The 14824-nt window shown below is 46.1% G+C and overlaps 1 protein-coding gene across 1 annotated transcript in view; it reads right to left on the bottom strand.

Moving 5' to 3' along the window:
• Nucleotides 1–6147: 6147 nt before the first annotated feature.
• The window catches only part of LOC115123447 (gamma-aminobutyric acid receptor subunit gamma-3), a 428918-nt gene continuing 420241 nt past the window's right edge, over nt 6148–14824 (bottom strand). Inside the window, exon 9 of the mRNA XM_065009375.1 lies at nt 6148–6438. Within this exon, the coding sequence (XP_064865447.1) occupies nt 6148–6438 (291 nt within the window). The remainder of the gene's footprint in view (nt 6439–14824) is intronic.

Here is a 14824-nt window from a genome sequence, read left to right as displayed (position 1 = left end):
GTCCATGGCACCTCTCTCTCTCTCTCTGGTCTTAATGTCCATGGCACCTCTCTCTCTCTCTCTCTGGTCTTAATGTCCATGGCACCTCTCTCTCTCTCTCTCTGGTCTTAATGTCCATGGCACCTCTCTCTCTCTCTCTCTCTCTCTGGTCTTAATGTCCATGGCACCTCTCTCTCTCTCTCTCTCTCTCTCTCTCTCTGGTCTTAATGTCCATGGCACCTCTCTCTCTCTCTCTCTGGTCTTAATGTCCATGGCATCTCTCTCTCTGGTCTTAATGTCCATGGCACCTCTCTCTCCCTCTGGTCTTAATGTCCATGGCACCTCTCTCTCTCTCTCTCTCTCTGGTCTTAATGTCCATGGCACCTCTCTCTCTCTCTCTGGTCTTAATGTCCATGGCACCCCTCTCTCTCTCTCTCTCTGGTCTTAATGTCCATGGCACCTCTCTCTCTCTCTCTGGTCTTAATGTCCATGGCACCTCTCTCTCTCTCTCTGGTCTTAATGTCCATGGCACCTCTCTCTCTCTCTCTCTGGTCTTAATGTCCATGGCACCTCTCTCTCTCTCTCTCTCTCTCTGGTCTTAATGTCCATGGCACCTCTCTCTCTCTCTCTCTGGTCTTAATGTCCATGGCACCTCTCTCTCTCTCTCTGGTCTTAATGTCCATGGCACCCCTCTCTCTCTCTCTCTCTCTGGTCTTAATGTCCATGGCACCTCTCTCTCTCTCTCTCTCTGGTCTTAATGTCCATGGCACCTCTCTCTCTCTCTCTGGTCTTAATGTCCATGGCACCTCTCTCTCTCTCTCTGGTCTTAATGTCCATGGCACCTCTCTCTCTCTCTCTCTGGTCTTAATGTCCATGGCACCTCTCTCTCTCTCTCTGGTCTTAATGTCCATGGCACCTCTCTCTCTCTCTCTCTCTCTGGTCTTAATGTCCATGGCACCTCTCTCTCTCTCTGGTCTTAATGTCCATGGCACCTCTCTCTCTCTCTCTGGTCTTAATGTCCATGGCACCTCTCTCTCTCTCTCTGGTCTTAATGTCCATGGCACCTCTCTCTCTCTCTCTCTCTCTGGTCTTAATGTCCATGGCACCTCTCTCTCTCTCTCTCTCTCTCTGGTCTTAATGTCCATGGCACCTCTCTCTCTCTCTCTCTCTGGTCTTAATGTCCATGGCACCTCTCTCTCTCTCTCTGGTCTTAATGTCCATGGCACCTCTCTCTCTCTCTCTGGTCTTAATGTCCATGGCACCTCTCTCTCTCTCTCTCTCTGGTCTTAATGTCCATGGCACCTCTCTCTCTCTCTGGTCTTAATGTCCATGGCACCTCTCTCTCTCTCTCTGGTCTTAATGTCCATGGCACCTCTCTCTCTCTCTCTCTGTCTTAATGTCCATGGCACCTCTCTCTCTCTCTCTCTCTCTGGTCTTAATGTCCATGGCACCTCCCTCTCTCTCTCTCTCTCTGGTCTTAATGTCCATGGCACCTCTCTCTCTCTCTCTCTCTCTGGTCTTAATGTCCATGGCACCTCTCTCTCTCTCTGGTCTTAATGTCCATGGCACCTCTCTCTCTCTCTCTCTCTGGTCTTAATGTCCATGGCACCTCTCTCTCTCTCTCTCTCTGGTCTTAATGTCCATGGCACCTCTCTCTCTCTCTCTGGTCTTAATGTCCATGGCACCATGGCTCTCTCTCTCTCTCTGGTCTTAATGTCCATGGCACCTCTCTCTCTCTCTCTCTCTGGTCTTAATGTCCATGGCACCCCTCTCTCTCTCTCTCTCTCTCTCTGGTCTTAATGTCCATGGCACCTCTCTCTCTCTCTCTCTGGTCTTAATGTCCATGGCACTCTCTCTCTCTCTGGTCTTAATGTCCATGGCACCTCTCTCTCTCTGGTCTTAATGTCCATGGCATCCCTCTCTCTCTCTCTGGTCTTGTGTCCATGGCACCTCTCTCTCTCTCTCTGGTCTTAATTTCCATGGCACCTCTCTCTCTCTCTGGTCTTAATGTCCATGGCACTCTCTCTCTCTCTCTCTGGTCTTAATGTCCATGGCACCTCTCTCTCTCTCTCTCTCTCTGGTCTTAATGTCCATGGCACCTCTCTCTCTCTCTCTGGTCTTAATGTCTCTCTGGTCTTAATGTCCATGGTCTTAATGTCCTCACTCTCTCTCTCTGGTCTTAATGTCCATGGCACCTCTCTCTCACTCTCTCTCTGGTCTTAATGTCCATGGCACCTCTCTCTCTCTCTGGTCTTAATGTCCATGGCACCTCTCTCTCTCTCTCTCTCTGGTCTTAATGTCCATGGCACCTCTCTCTCTCTCTGGTCTTAATGTCCATGGCACCTCTCTCTCTCTCTGGTCTTAATGTCCATGGCACCTCTCTCTCTCTGGTCTTAATGTCCATGGCACCTCTCTCTCTCTCTCTCTCTGGTCTTAATGTCCATGGCTCCTCTCTCTCTCTCTCTCTGGTCTTAATGTCCATGGCATGGTCTTAATGTCCTCTCTCTCTCTCTCTCTGGTCTTAATGTCCATGGCACCTCTCTCTCTCTGGTCTTAATGTCTCTCTCTCTCTCTCTGGTCTTAATGTCCATGGCACCTCTCTCTCTCTCTCTGGTCTTAATGTCCATGGCACCTCTCTCTCTCTCTCTCTCTGGTCTTAATGTCCATGGCACCTCTCTCTCTCTCTCTCTCTCTCTGGTCTTAATGTCCATGGCACCTCTCTCTCTCTCTCTCTGGTCTTAATGTCCATGGCTCCTCTCTCTCTCTCTCTGGTCTTAATGTCATGGCACCTCTCTCTCTCTCTCTCTCTGGTCTTAATGTCCATGGCACCTCTCTCTCTCTCTCTCTGGTCTTAATGTCCATGGCACCTCTCTCTCTCTGGTCTTAATGTCCATGGCACCTCTCTCTCTCTGGTCTTAATGTCCATGGCACCTCTCTCTCTCTCTCTCTCTGGTCTTAATGTCCATGGCACCCCTCTCTCTCTCTCTCTCTCTGGTCTTAATGTCCATGGCACCTCTCTCTCTCTGGTCTTAATGTCCATGGCACCTCTTCTCTCTCTCTCTCTCTCTCTCTTCTTAATGTCCATGGCACCTCTCTCTCTCTCTCTCTCTGGTCTTAATGTCCATGGCACCTCTCTCTCTCTCTCTCTGGTCTTAATGTCCATGGCACCTCTCTCTCTCTGGTCTTAATGTCCATGGCACCTCTCTCTCTCTCTGGTCTTAATGTCCATGGCACCTCCCTCTCTCTCTCTCTCTCTCTGGTCTTAATGTCCATGGCACCTCTCTCTCTCTCTCTGGTCTTAATGTCCATGGCACCTCTCTCTCTCTCTCTCTGGTCTTAATGTCCATGGCACCTCTCTCTCTCTCTCTCTCTCTCTCTCTCTCTCTGGTCTTAATGTCCATGGCACCTCTCTCTCTCTCTCTCTGGTCTTAATGTCCATGGCACCTCTCTCTCTCTCTCTCTCTCTGGTCTTAATGTCCATGGCACCTCTCTCTCTCTCTCTGGTCTTAATGTCCATGGCACCTCTCTCTCTCTCTCTGGTCTTAATGTCCATGGCACCTCTCTCTCTCTCTCTCTCTGGTCTTAATGTCCATGGCACCTCTCTCTCCCTCTGGTCTTAATGTCCATGGCACCTCTCTCTCTCTCTCTCTCTCTGGTCTTAATGTCCATGGCACCTCTCTCTCTCTCTCTCTGGTCTTAATGTCCATGGCACCTCCTCTCTCTCTCTCTCTGGTCTTAATGTCCATGGCACCTCTCTCTCTCTCTCTCTCTCTGGTCTTAATGTCCATGGCACCTCTCTCTCTCTCTCTGGGTCTTAATGTCCATGGCACCTCTCTCTCTCTCTCTGGTCTTAATGTCCATGGCACCTCTCTCTCTCTGGTCTTAATGTCCATGGCACCTCTCTCTCTCTCTCTGGTCTTAATGTCCATGGCACCTCTCTCTCTCTCTCTCTGGTCTTAATGTCCATGGCACCTCTCTCTCTCTCTCTCTCTGGTCTTAATGTCCATGGCACCTCTCTCTCTCTCTCTCTGGTCTTAATGTCCATGGCACCTCTCTCTCTCTGGTCTTAATGTCCATGGCACCTCTCTCTCTCTGGTCTTAATGTCCATGGCACCTCTCTCTCTCTCTCTGGTCTTATGTCCATGGCACCTCTCTCTCTCTCTCTGGTCTTAATGTCCATGGCACCTCTCTCTCTCTCTCTGGTCTTAATGTCCATGGCACCTCTCTCTCTCTCTTAATGTCTGGCACCTCTTAATGTCCATGGCACCTCTCTCTCTCTGGTCTTAATGTCTGGCACCTCTCTCTCTCTCTGGTCTTAATGTCCATGGCACCTCTCTCTCTCTCTCTGGTCTTAATGTCCATGGCACCCCTCTCTCTCTCTCTCTCTCTGGTCTTAATGTCCATGGCACCTCTCTCTCTCTCTCTGGTCTTAATGTCCATGGCACCTCTCCTCTCTCTCTCTTAATGTCTCTGGTCTTAATGTCCATGGCACCTCTCTCTCTCTCTGGTCTTAATGTCCATGGCACCTCTCTCTCTCTCTCTCTCTCTGGTCTTAATGTCCATGGCACCTCTCTCTCTCTCTCTGGTCTTAATGTCCATGGCACCTCTATCTCTCTCTCTCTGGTCTTAATGTCCATGGCACCTCTCTCTCTCTCTCTCTCTGGTCTTAATGTCCATGGCACCTCTCTCTCTCTCTCTGGTCTTAATGTCCATGGCACCTCTCTCTCTCTCTCTCTCTGGTCTTAATGTCCATGGCACCTCTCTCTCTCTCTCTGGTCTTAATGTCCATGGCACCCCTCTCTCTCTCTCTGGTCTTAATGTCCATGGCACCTCTCTCTCTCTGGTCTTAATGTCCATGGCACCTCTCTCTCTCTCTCTTGGTCTTAATGTCCATGGCACCTCTCTCTCTCTCTCTCTGGTCTTAATGTCCATGGCACCTCTCTCTCTCTCTCTCTGGTCTTAATGTCCATGGCACCTCTCTCTCTCTCCTCTGGTCTTAATGTCCATGGCACCTCTCTCTCTCTCTGGTCTTAATGTCCATCTGGTCTTAATGTCCATGGCACCTCTCTCTCTCTGGTCTTAATGTCCATGGCACCCTCCTCTCTCTCCCTCTGGTCTTAATGTCCATGGCATGGCACTCTCTCTCTCTCTGGTCTTAATGTCCATGGCACCTCTCTCTCTCTGGTCTTAATGTCCATGGCACCCCTCTCTCTCTCTCTCTCTCTCTCTCTGGTCTTAATGTCCATGGCACCTCTCTCTCTCTGGTCTTAATGTCCATGTCTTAATGTCCATGGCACCTGGTCTTAATCTCTCTCTCTCTCTTAATGTCCATGGCACCTCTCTCTCTCTCTGGTCTTAATGTCCATGGCACCTCTCTCTCTCTCTCTCTCTGGTCTTAATGTCCATGGCACCCTCTCTCTCTCTCTCTGGTCTTAATGTCCATGGCACCTCTCTCTCTCTCTCTCTGGTCTTAATGTCCATGGCACCTCTCTCTCTCTCTCTGGTCTTAATGTCCATGGCACCTCTCTCTGGTCTTAATGTCCATGGCACCTCTCTCTCTCTCTCTGGTCTTAATGTCCATGGCACCTCTCTCTCTCTCTTAATGTCTCTCTCTCTGGTCTTAATGTCCATGGCACCTCTCTCTCTCTCTTAATGTCCATGGCACCTCTCTCTCTGGTCTTAATGTCCATGGCACCTCTCTCTCTCTCTCTCTGGTCTTAATGTCCATGGCACCCTCTCTCTCTCTCTCTCTGGTCTTAATGTCCATGGCACACCTCTCTCTCTGGTCTTAATGTCCATGGCACCTCTCTCTCTCTCTCTGGTCTTAATGTCCATGGCACCTCTCTCCCTCTCTCTCTCTCTCTGGTCTTAATGTCCATGGCACCTCTCTCTCTCTCTCTCTGGTCTTAATGTCCATGGCACACCTCTCTCTCTGGTCTTAATGTCCATGGCACCTCTCTCTCTCTCTCTGGTCTTAATGTCCATGGCACCTCTCTCCCTCTCTCTCTCTCTCTGGTCTTAATGTCCATGGCACACCTCTCTCTCTGGTCTTAATGTCCATGGCACCTCTCTCTCTCTCTCTGGTCTTAATGTCCATGGCACCTCTCTCTCTCTCTCTGGTCTTAATGTCCATGGCACCCCTGTCCCTCTCTCTCTCTCTCCAGGTTGCTAAAGGTACAGATAGCTGACCCAGTAGACTACGTTAAACAGAATGAAGGATGTGGGGAAGAAGACCCTGGAATAAGCGTCCAGCTCCAGGATATCTATGTGGATCCGTCCTTTCCTCCATCCGCCTCCTCTACACTCCTCGTAACAACAGAAGAAGCTCTGGAAGTCCTTCCCGTCCAGGCACTCATAGACACAGGCGTCCTCAAATTCCTGCCAGTATAGGTTGTTATACGTGGAGTTGTTCAACTTGATCACCGTAGGGGCAGGTCCCACTTCCAACACTGAGTAGTTCTGGAGACAGACAGACAGACAGACAGACAAACAGACAGACAGACAGACAGACAGACAGACAGACAGACAGACAGACAGACAGACAGACAGAGAGACAGAGAGACAGAGAGACAGAGAGAAAGAGAGACAGAGAGACAGACAGACAGACAGACAGACAGACAGACAGACAGACAGACAGACAGACAGACAGACAGACAGACAGAGAGACAGACAGACAGACAGACAGACAGACAGAGAGAAAGATAGGGGACTTGGTTAGTGGAGTGACTCTCTTGGAGCGTACTGCCAGAACACAGAGATCATATCAGGTTTGAGAGGAACGGAGTGCACCGTCATGTGTTGAGTCTGAGCATTCAGCATCCAGAGAGGACTGTCAATCAGATCTTGGGAGCATCCATGACTGTGTCGCTATATGGTGCCCCACTTTTGACCACAACCCACAGGGCCCATAGAGAATCCCATAGAGAAACCCATAGAGAAACCCATAGAGAAACCCATAGAAAAACTTATAGGGTAACCCATTGATAAACCCATAGAGGAACACATAGGGCTCATAGGGAAACCCATAGAGAAACCCAAAGGGAAACCCATAGAGAAACCCAAAGGGCTCATAGAGAACCCATAGGGCTCATAGGGAAACCCATAGAGAAACTCATAGGGCTCATAGGGAAACCCATAGAGAAACCCATAGGGCTCATAGGGGGACACATAGAGATACCCATAGAGGAACCCATAGGGAAACCCATAGAGAAACCCATAGAGAAACCCATAGGAAACCCATAGGGCTCATAGGGAAACCCATAGGGAAACCCATAGAGAAACCCATAGAGGAACCCATAGGGAAACCCATAGAGAAACCCATAGAGAAACCCACAGAGAAACTCATAGGGCTCATAGGGAAACCCATAGAGAAACCCATAGGGCTGATAGGGAAACCCATAGAGAAACCCATAGAGAAACTCATAGGGCTCATAGGGAAACCCATAGAGAAACTCATAGGGCTCATAGAGAAACCCATAGAGAAACCCATAGGGCTGATAGGGAAACCCATTGAGAAACCCATTGGGCTCATAGGGAAACCCATAGAGAAACCCATTGAGAAACACATTGGGCTCATAGGGAAACCCATTGAGAAACCCATTGGGCTCATAGGGAAACCCATAGAGAAACCCATAGAGAAACCCATAGAGGAACCCATAGGGCTCATAGGGAAACCCATAGAGGATCCCATAGGGAAACCCATAGAGAAACCCATAGAGGAACCCATAGAGGAACCCATAGGGAAACCCATAGGGCTCATAGGGAAACCCATAGAGAAACCCATAGGGCTCATAGGGAAACCCATAGAGAAACCCATAGGGCTCATAGGGAAACCCATAGAGAAACCCATAGGGCTCATAGAGAAACCCATAGGGCTCATAGGGAAACCCATAGGGCTCATAGGGAAACCCACATAGAAACCCATAGAGGAACCCATAGGGCTCATAGGGAAACCCATAGGGCAACCCATAGGGCTCATAGGGAAACCCATAGAGAAAACCACAGAGAAACTCATAGGGCTCATAGGGAAACCCATAGAGAAACTCATAGAGGAACCTATAGAGCTCATAGGGAAACCCATAGGGAAACCGATAGAGAAACCCATAGAGAAACCCATAGGGAAACCCATAGGGCTCATAGGGAAACCCATAGGGAAACCCATAGAGAAACCCATAGAGGAACCCATAGGGAAACCCATAGAGAAACCCATAGAGAAACCCACAGAGAAACTCATAGGGCTCATAGGGAAACCCATAGAGAAACCCATAGGGCTGATAGGGAAACCCATAGAGAAACCCATAGAGAAACTCATAGGGCTCATAGGGAAACCCATAGAGAAACTCATAGGGCTCATAGAGAAACCCATAGAGAAACCCATAGGGCTGATAGGGAAACCCATTGAGAAACCCATTGGGCTCATAGGGAAACCCATAGAGAAACCCATTGAGAAACCCATTGGGCTCATAGGGAAACCCATAGGGAAACCCATAGAGAAACCCATAGGGCTCATAGGGAAACCCAAAGGGAAACCCACAGAGAAACCCAATGGGGCTCATAGAGAAACTCATAGGGCTAATAGGGAAACCCATAGAGAAACCCATAGGGCTCATAGGGAAACCCATAGAGAAACCCATAGAGGAACCCATAGAGGAACCCATAGGGAAACCCATAGGGAAACCCATAGGGCTCATAGGGAAACCCATAGAGAAACCCATAGAGGAACCCATAGGGCTCATAGGGAAACCCATAGGGCTCATAGGGAAACCCACATAGAAACCCATAGAGGAACCCATAGGGCTCATAGGGAAACCCATAGGGCAACCCATAGGGCTCATAGGGAAACCCATAGAGAAAACCACAGAGAAACTCATAGGGCTCATAGGGAAACCCATAGAGAAACTCATAGAGGAACCTATAGAGCTCATAGGGAAACCCATAGGGAAACCGATAGAGAAACCCATAGGGAAATCCATAGGGCTCATAGGGAAACCCAGAGAGAAACCCTTAGAGAAACCCATAGGGCTCATAGGGAAACCCATAGAGGAACCCACAGAGAAACCCATAGGGCTCATAGAGAAACCCATAGAGAAACCCATAGGGCTCATAGGGAAACCCATAGAGAAACCCATAGAGAAACCCATAGGGCTCATAGGGAAACCCATAGAGGAACCCATAGAGAAACCCATAGGGCTCATAGGGAAACCCTTAGAGAAACCCATAGGGCTCATAGGGAAACCCACAGAGAAACCCATAGGGCTGATAGGGAAACCCATAGAGAAACCCATAGGGAAACCTATAGGGAAACAAATAGGGCTCATAGAGAAACCCATAGAGAAACCCATAGGGCTCATAGGGAAACCCATAGAGAAACCCATAGAGAAACCCATAGGGCTCATAGGGAAACCCATAGAGGAACCCATAGAGAAACCCATAGGGCTCATAGGGAAACCCTTAGAGAAACCCATAGGGCTCATAGGGAAACCCACAGAGAAACCCATAGGGCTGATAGGGAAACCCATAGAGAAACCCATAGGGCTGATAGGGAAACCCATAGAGAAACCCATAGGGAAACCTATAGGGAAACAAATAGGGCTCATAGAGAAACCCATAGAGAAACCCATAGGGCTCATAGGGAAACCCATAGAGAAACCCATAGAGAAACCCATAGGGCTCACAGGGAAACCCATAGAGAAACCCATAGGGCTCATAGGGAAACCCATAGGGCTCATAGGGAAACCCATAGGGCTCATATGGAAACCCATAGAGGAACCCATAGAGAAACCCATAGGGCTCATAGGGAAACCCTTACAGAAACCCATAGAGAAACCCATAGAGGAACCCATAGGGAAACCCATAGAGAAACCCATAGGGCTCATAGGGAAACCCATAGAGAAACCCATAGAGGAACCCATAGAGGAACCCATAGGGAAACCCATAGGGAAACCCATAGGGCTCATAGGGAAACCCATAGAGAAACCCATAGGGCTCATAGGGAAACCCATAGAGAAACTCATAGGGAAACCCATAGGGCTCATAGGGAAACCCATAGAGAAACCCATAGGGCTCATAGGGAAACCCATAGAGAAACCCATAGGGCTCATAGGGAAACCCATAGAGGAACCCATAGGGCTCATAGGGAAACCCATCGAGGAACCCATAGGGCTCATAGGGAAACCCATCGAGGAACCCATAGGGCTCTGGTCAAAAGTAATGGATGACGTAAGGAATAGGGTTTTATTTGGGATAGAGACCAGGTCTCCACATCTCTGACCTCATTCACAGGCTTTAAGAGGAGGGCATATCACATCTATCAATATGAGACAGAGCTGAGCAGCAACACAGACCCTGTCAATATGAGACAGAGTTGAGATGTCCAGTAACACCCTAAAACAGCTTCAGAGATGTCCAGTAACACCCTAAAACAGCTTCAGAGATGTCCAGTAACACCCTAAAACAGCTTCAGAGATGTCCAGTAACACCCTAAAACAGCTCAGAGATGTCCAGTAACACCCTAAAACAGCTTCAGAGATGTCCAGTAACACCCTAAAACAGCTTCAGAGATGTCCAGTAACACCCTAAAACAGCTTCAGAGATGTCCAGTAACACCCTAAAACAGCTTCAGAGATGTCCAGTAACACCCTAAAACAGCTTCAGAGATGTCCAGTAACACCCTAAAACAGCTTCAGAGATGTCCAGTAACACCCTAAAACAGCTTCAGAGATGTCCAGTAACACCCTAAAACAGCTTCAGAGATGTCCAGTAACACCCTAAAACAGCTCAGAGATGTCCAGTAACACCCTAAAACAGCTTCAGAGATGTCCAGCAACACCCTAAACAGCTCAGAGATGTCCAGTAACACCCTAAAACAGCTTCAGAGATGTCTAGTAACACCCTAAAACAGCTTCAGAGATGTCAAGTAACACCCTAAACAGCTTCATAGATGTCCAGTAACACCCTAAAACAGCCCAGAGATGTCCAGTAACACCCTAAAACAGCTTCAGAGATGTCTAGTAACATAACAGAGCCTCTGTTAGAACAAGGTCAATCAAAGTGGTTACAAGAAAGAAACTGACAAATAAATAATTTAGGTAACTTTAGAAGGCCGCTGTACAAATGTAAAAATATACCGCAGAGGTTCCTAAAATAACCTTTTCATATATATATATATATAGTATTAATAATGAAGGAGGGAGGGAGGACGAGGCTCTGACTAATATATAGTATTAATAATGAAGGAGGGAGGACGAGGCTCTGACTAATATATAGTATTAATAATGAAGGAGGGAGGGGTCTGACTAATATATAGTATTAGTAATGAAGGAGGGAGGGCAGACCAGGCTCTGACTAATATATAGTATTAATAATGAAGAAGGGAGGGCTCTGACTAATATATAGTATTAGTAATGAAGGAGGGAGGGCTCTGACTAATATATAGTATTAATAATGAAGGAGGGAGGGCAGACCAGGCTCTGACTAATATAGAGTATTAATAATGAAGGAGGGAGGGCGGACCAGGCTCTGACTAATATATAGTATTAATAATGAAGGAGAGAGGGAGGACCAGGCTCTGACTAATATATAGTATTAATAATGAAGGAGGGAGGGCTCTGACTAATATATAGTATTAATAATGAAGGAGGGAGGGAGGACCAGGCTCTGACTAATATATAGTATTAATAATGAAGGAGGGGGCTCTGACTAATATATAGTATTAATAATGAAGGAGGGAGGGCAGACCAGGCTCTGACTAATATATAGTATTAATAATGAAGGAGGGAGGGAGGACCAGGCTCTGACTAATATATAGTATTAATAATGAAGGAGGGAGGGCTCTGACTAATATATAGTATTAATAATGAAGGAGGAGGGCTCTGACTAATATATAGTATTAATAATGAAGGAGGGAGGACCAGGCTCTGACTAATATATAGTATTAATAATGAAGGAGGGAGGGAGGACCAGGCTCTGACTAATATATAGTATTAATAATGAAGGAGGGAGGGAGGACAAGGCTCTGACTAATATATAGTATTAATAATGAAGGAGGGAGGGCTCTGACTAATATATAGTATTAATAATGAAGGAGGGGGGCTCTGACTAATATATAGTATTAGTAATGAAGGAGGGAGGACCAGGCTCTGACTAATATATAGTATTAATAATGAAGGAGGGGGGAGACCAGGCTCTGACTAATATATAGTATTAATAATGAAGGAGGGGGGCTCTGACTAATATATAGTATTAGTAATGAAGGAGGGAGGACCAGGCTCTGACTAATATATAGTATTAATAATGAAGGAGGGAGGCCAGACCAGGCTCTGACCAATATATAGTATTAATAATGAAGGAGAGGGGGTTCTCACTAATATATAGTATTAATAATGAAGGAGGGAAGGCTCTGACTAATATATAGTATTAGTAATGAAGGAGGGAGGGCAGACCAGGCTCTGACTAATATATAGTATTAATAATGAAGGAGGGAGGGCAGAACCAGGCTCTGACTAATATATAGTATTAATAATGAAGGAGGGAGGGCAGACCAGGCTCTGACTAATATATAGTATTAATAATGAAGGAGGGAGGGCTCTGACTAATATATAGTATTAATAATGAAGGAGGGAGGGAGGACCAGGCTCTGACTAATATATAGTATTAATAATGAAGGAGGGAGGGAGGACCAGGCTCTGACTAATATATAGTATTAATAATGAAGGAGGGAGGGAGGACCAGGCTCTGACTAATATATAGTATTAATAATGAATAATGATTAATAATGAAGGAGGGAGGGAGGACCAGGCTCTGACTAATATATAGTATTAATAATGAAGGAGGGAGGGCTCTGACTAATATATAGTATTAATAATGAAGGAGGGAGGGAGGACCAGGCTCTGACTAATATATAGTATTAATAATGAAGGAGGGAGGGAGGACCAGGCTCTGACTAATATATAGTATTAATAATGAAGGAGGGAGGGCTCTGACTAATATATAGTATTAATAATGAAGGAGGGAGGAGGACCAGGCTCTGACTAATATATAGTATTAATAATGAAGGAGGGAGGGAGACCAGGCTTAATAATGTATTAATAATGGAGGGAGGGAGGACCAGGCTCTGACTAATATATAGTATTAATAATGAAGGAGGGAGGAGACCAGGCTCTGACTAATATATAGTATTAATAATGAAGGAGGGAGGGCTCTGACTAATATATAGTATTAATAATGAGGGGGGCTCTGACTAGGAGGGAGGGAGGACCAGGCTCTGACTAATATATAGTATTAATAATGAAGGAGGGAGGACCAGGCTCTGACTAATATATAGTATTAATAATGAAGGAGGGAGGACCAGGCTCTGACTAATATATAGTATTAATAATGAAGGAGGGGGGGCTCTGACTAATATATAGTATTAATAATGAAGGAGGGAGGGCAGACCAGGCTCTGACTAATATATAGTATTAATAATGAAGGAGGGAGGGCTCTGACTAATATATAGTATTAATAATGAAGGAGGGAGGGCTCTGACTAATATATAGTATTAATAATGAAGGAGGGGGCTCTGACTAATATATAGTATTAATAATGAAGGAGGGAGGGAGACCAGGCTCTGACTAATATATAGTATTAATAATGAAGGAGGGAGGGAGGACCAGGCTCTGACTAATATATAGTATTAATAATGAAGGAGGGAGGAGGACTGACTAATATTAATATAAGGAGGGAGGGCTCTGACTAGTATTAATAATGAAGGAGGGAGGGAGGACCAGGCTCTGACTAATATATAGTATTAATAATGAAGGAGGGAGGGCTCTGACTAATATATAGTATTAATAATGAAGGAGGGAGGGAGGACCAGGCTCTGACTAATATATAGTATTAATAATGAAGGAGGGAGGGAGGACCAGGCTCTGACTAATATATAGTATTAATAATGAAGGAGGGAGGGCTCTGACTAATATATAGTATTAATAATGAAGGAGGAGGGAGGACCAGGCTCTGACTAATATATAGTATTAATAATGAAGGAGGTAGGGCAGACCAGGCTCTGACTAATATATAGTATTAATAATGAAGGAGGGAGGGAGGACCAGGCTCTGACTAATATATAGTATTAATAATGAAGGAGGGAGGGCTCTGACTAATATATAGTATTAATAATGAAGGAGGGAGGGGACCAGGCTCTGACTAATATATAGTATTAATAATGAAGGAGGGGGGCTCTGACTAATATATAGTATTAATAATGAAGGAGGGAGGGAGGACCAGGCTCTGACTAATATATAGTATTAATAATGAAGGAGGGAGGGAGGACCAGGCTCTGACTAATATATAGTATTAATAATGAAGGAGGGAGGGAGGACCAGGCTCTGACTAATATATAGTATTAATAATGAAGGAGGGAGGAGGACCAGGCTCTGACTAATATATAGTATTAATAATGAAGGAGGAGGGCTCTGACTAATATATAGTATTAATAATGAAGGAGGGAGGGAGGACCAGGCTCTGACTAATATATAGTATTAATAATGAAGGAGGAGGGGGCTCTGACTAATATATAGTATTAATAATGAAGGAGGGAGGAAGGAGGAGGACCTGACTAATATATAGTATTAATAATGCTCTGACTAATATATAGTATTAATAATGAAGGAGGGAGGGAGGACCAGGCTCTGACTAATATATAGTATTAATAATGAAGGAGGGAGGAGGACCAGGCTCTGACTAATATATAGTATTAATAATGAAGGAGGGAGGGAGGACCAGGCTCTGACCAGGCTCTGACTAATATATAGTATTAATAATGAAGGAGGAGGGAGCTCTGACTAATATATAGTATTAATAATGA

This window comes from Oncorhynchus nerka, linkage group LG24 (assembly GCF_034236695.1).
Source record: "Oncorhynchus nerka isolate Pitt River linkage group LG24, Oner_Uvic_2.0, whole genome shotgun sequence".
Taxonomy (NCBI): domain Eukaryota; kingdom Metazoa; phylum Chordata; class Actinopteri; order Salmoniformes; family Salmonidae; genus Oncorhynchus; species Oncorhynchus nerka.
Note: the sequence above shows the minus strand (reverse complement) of the source record. Positions and strands in the feature narration are given on the sequence as shown.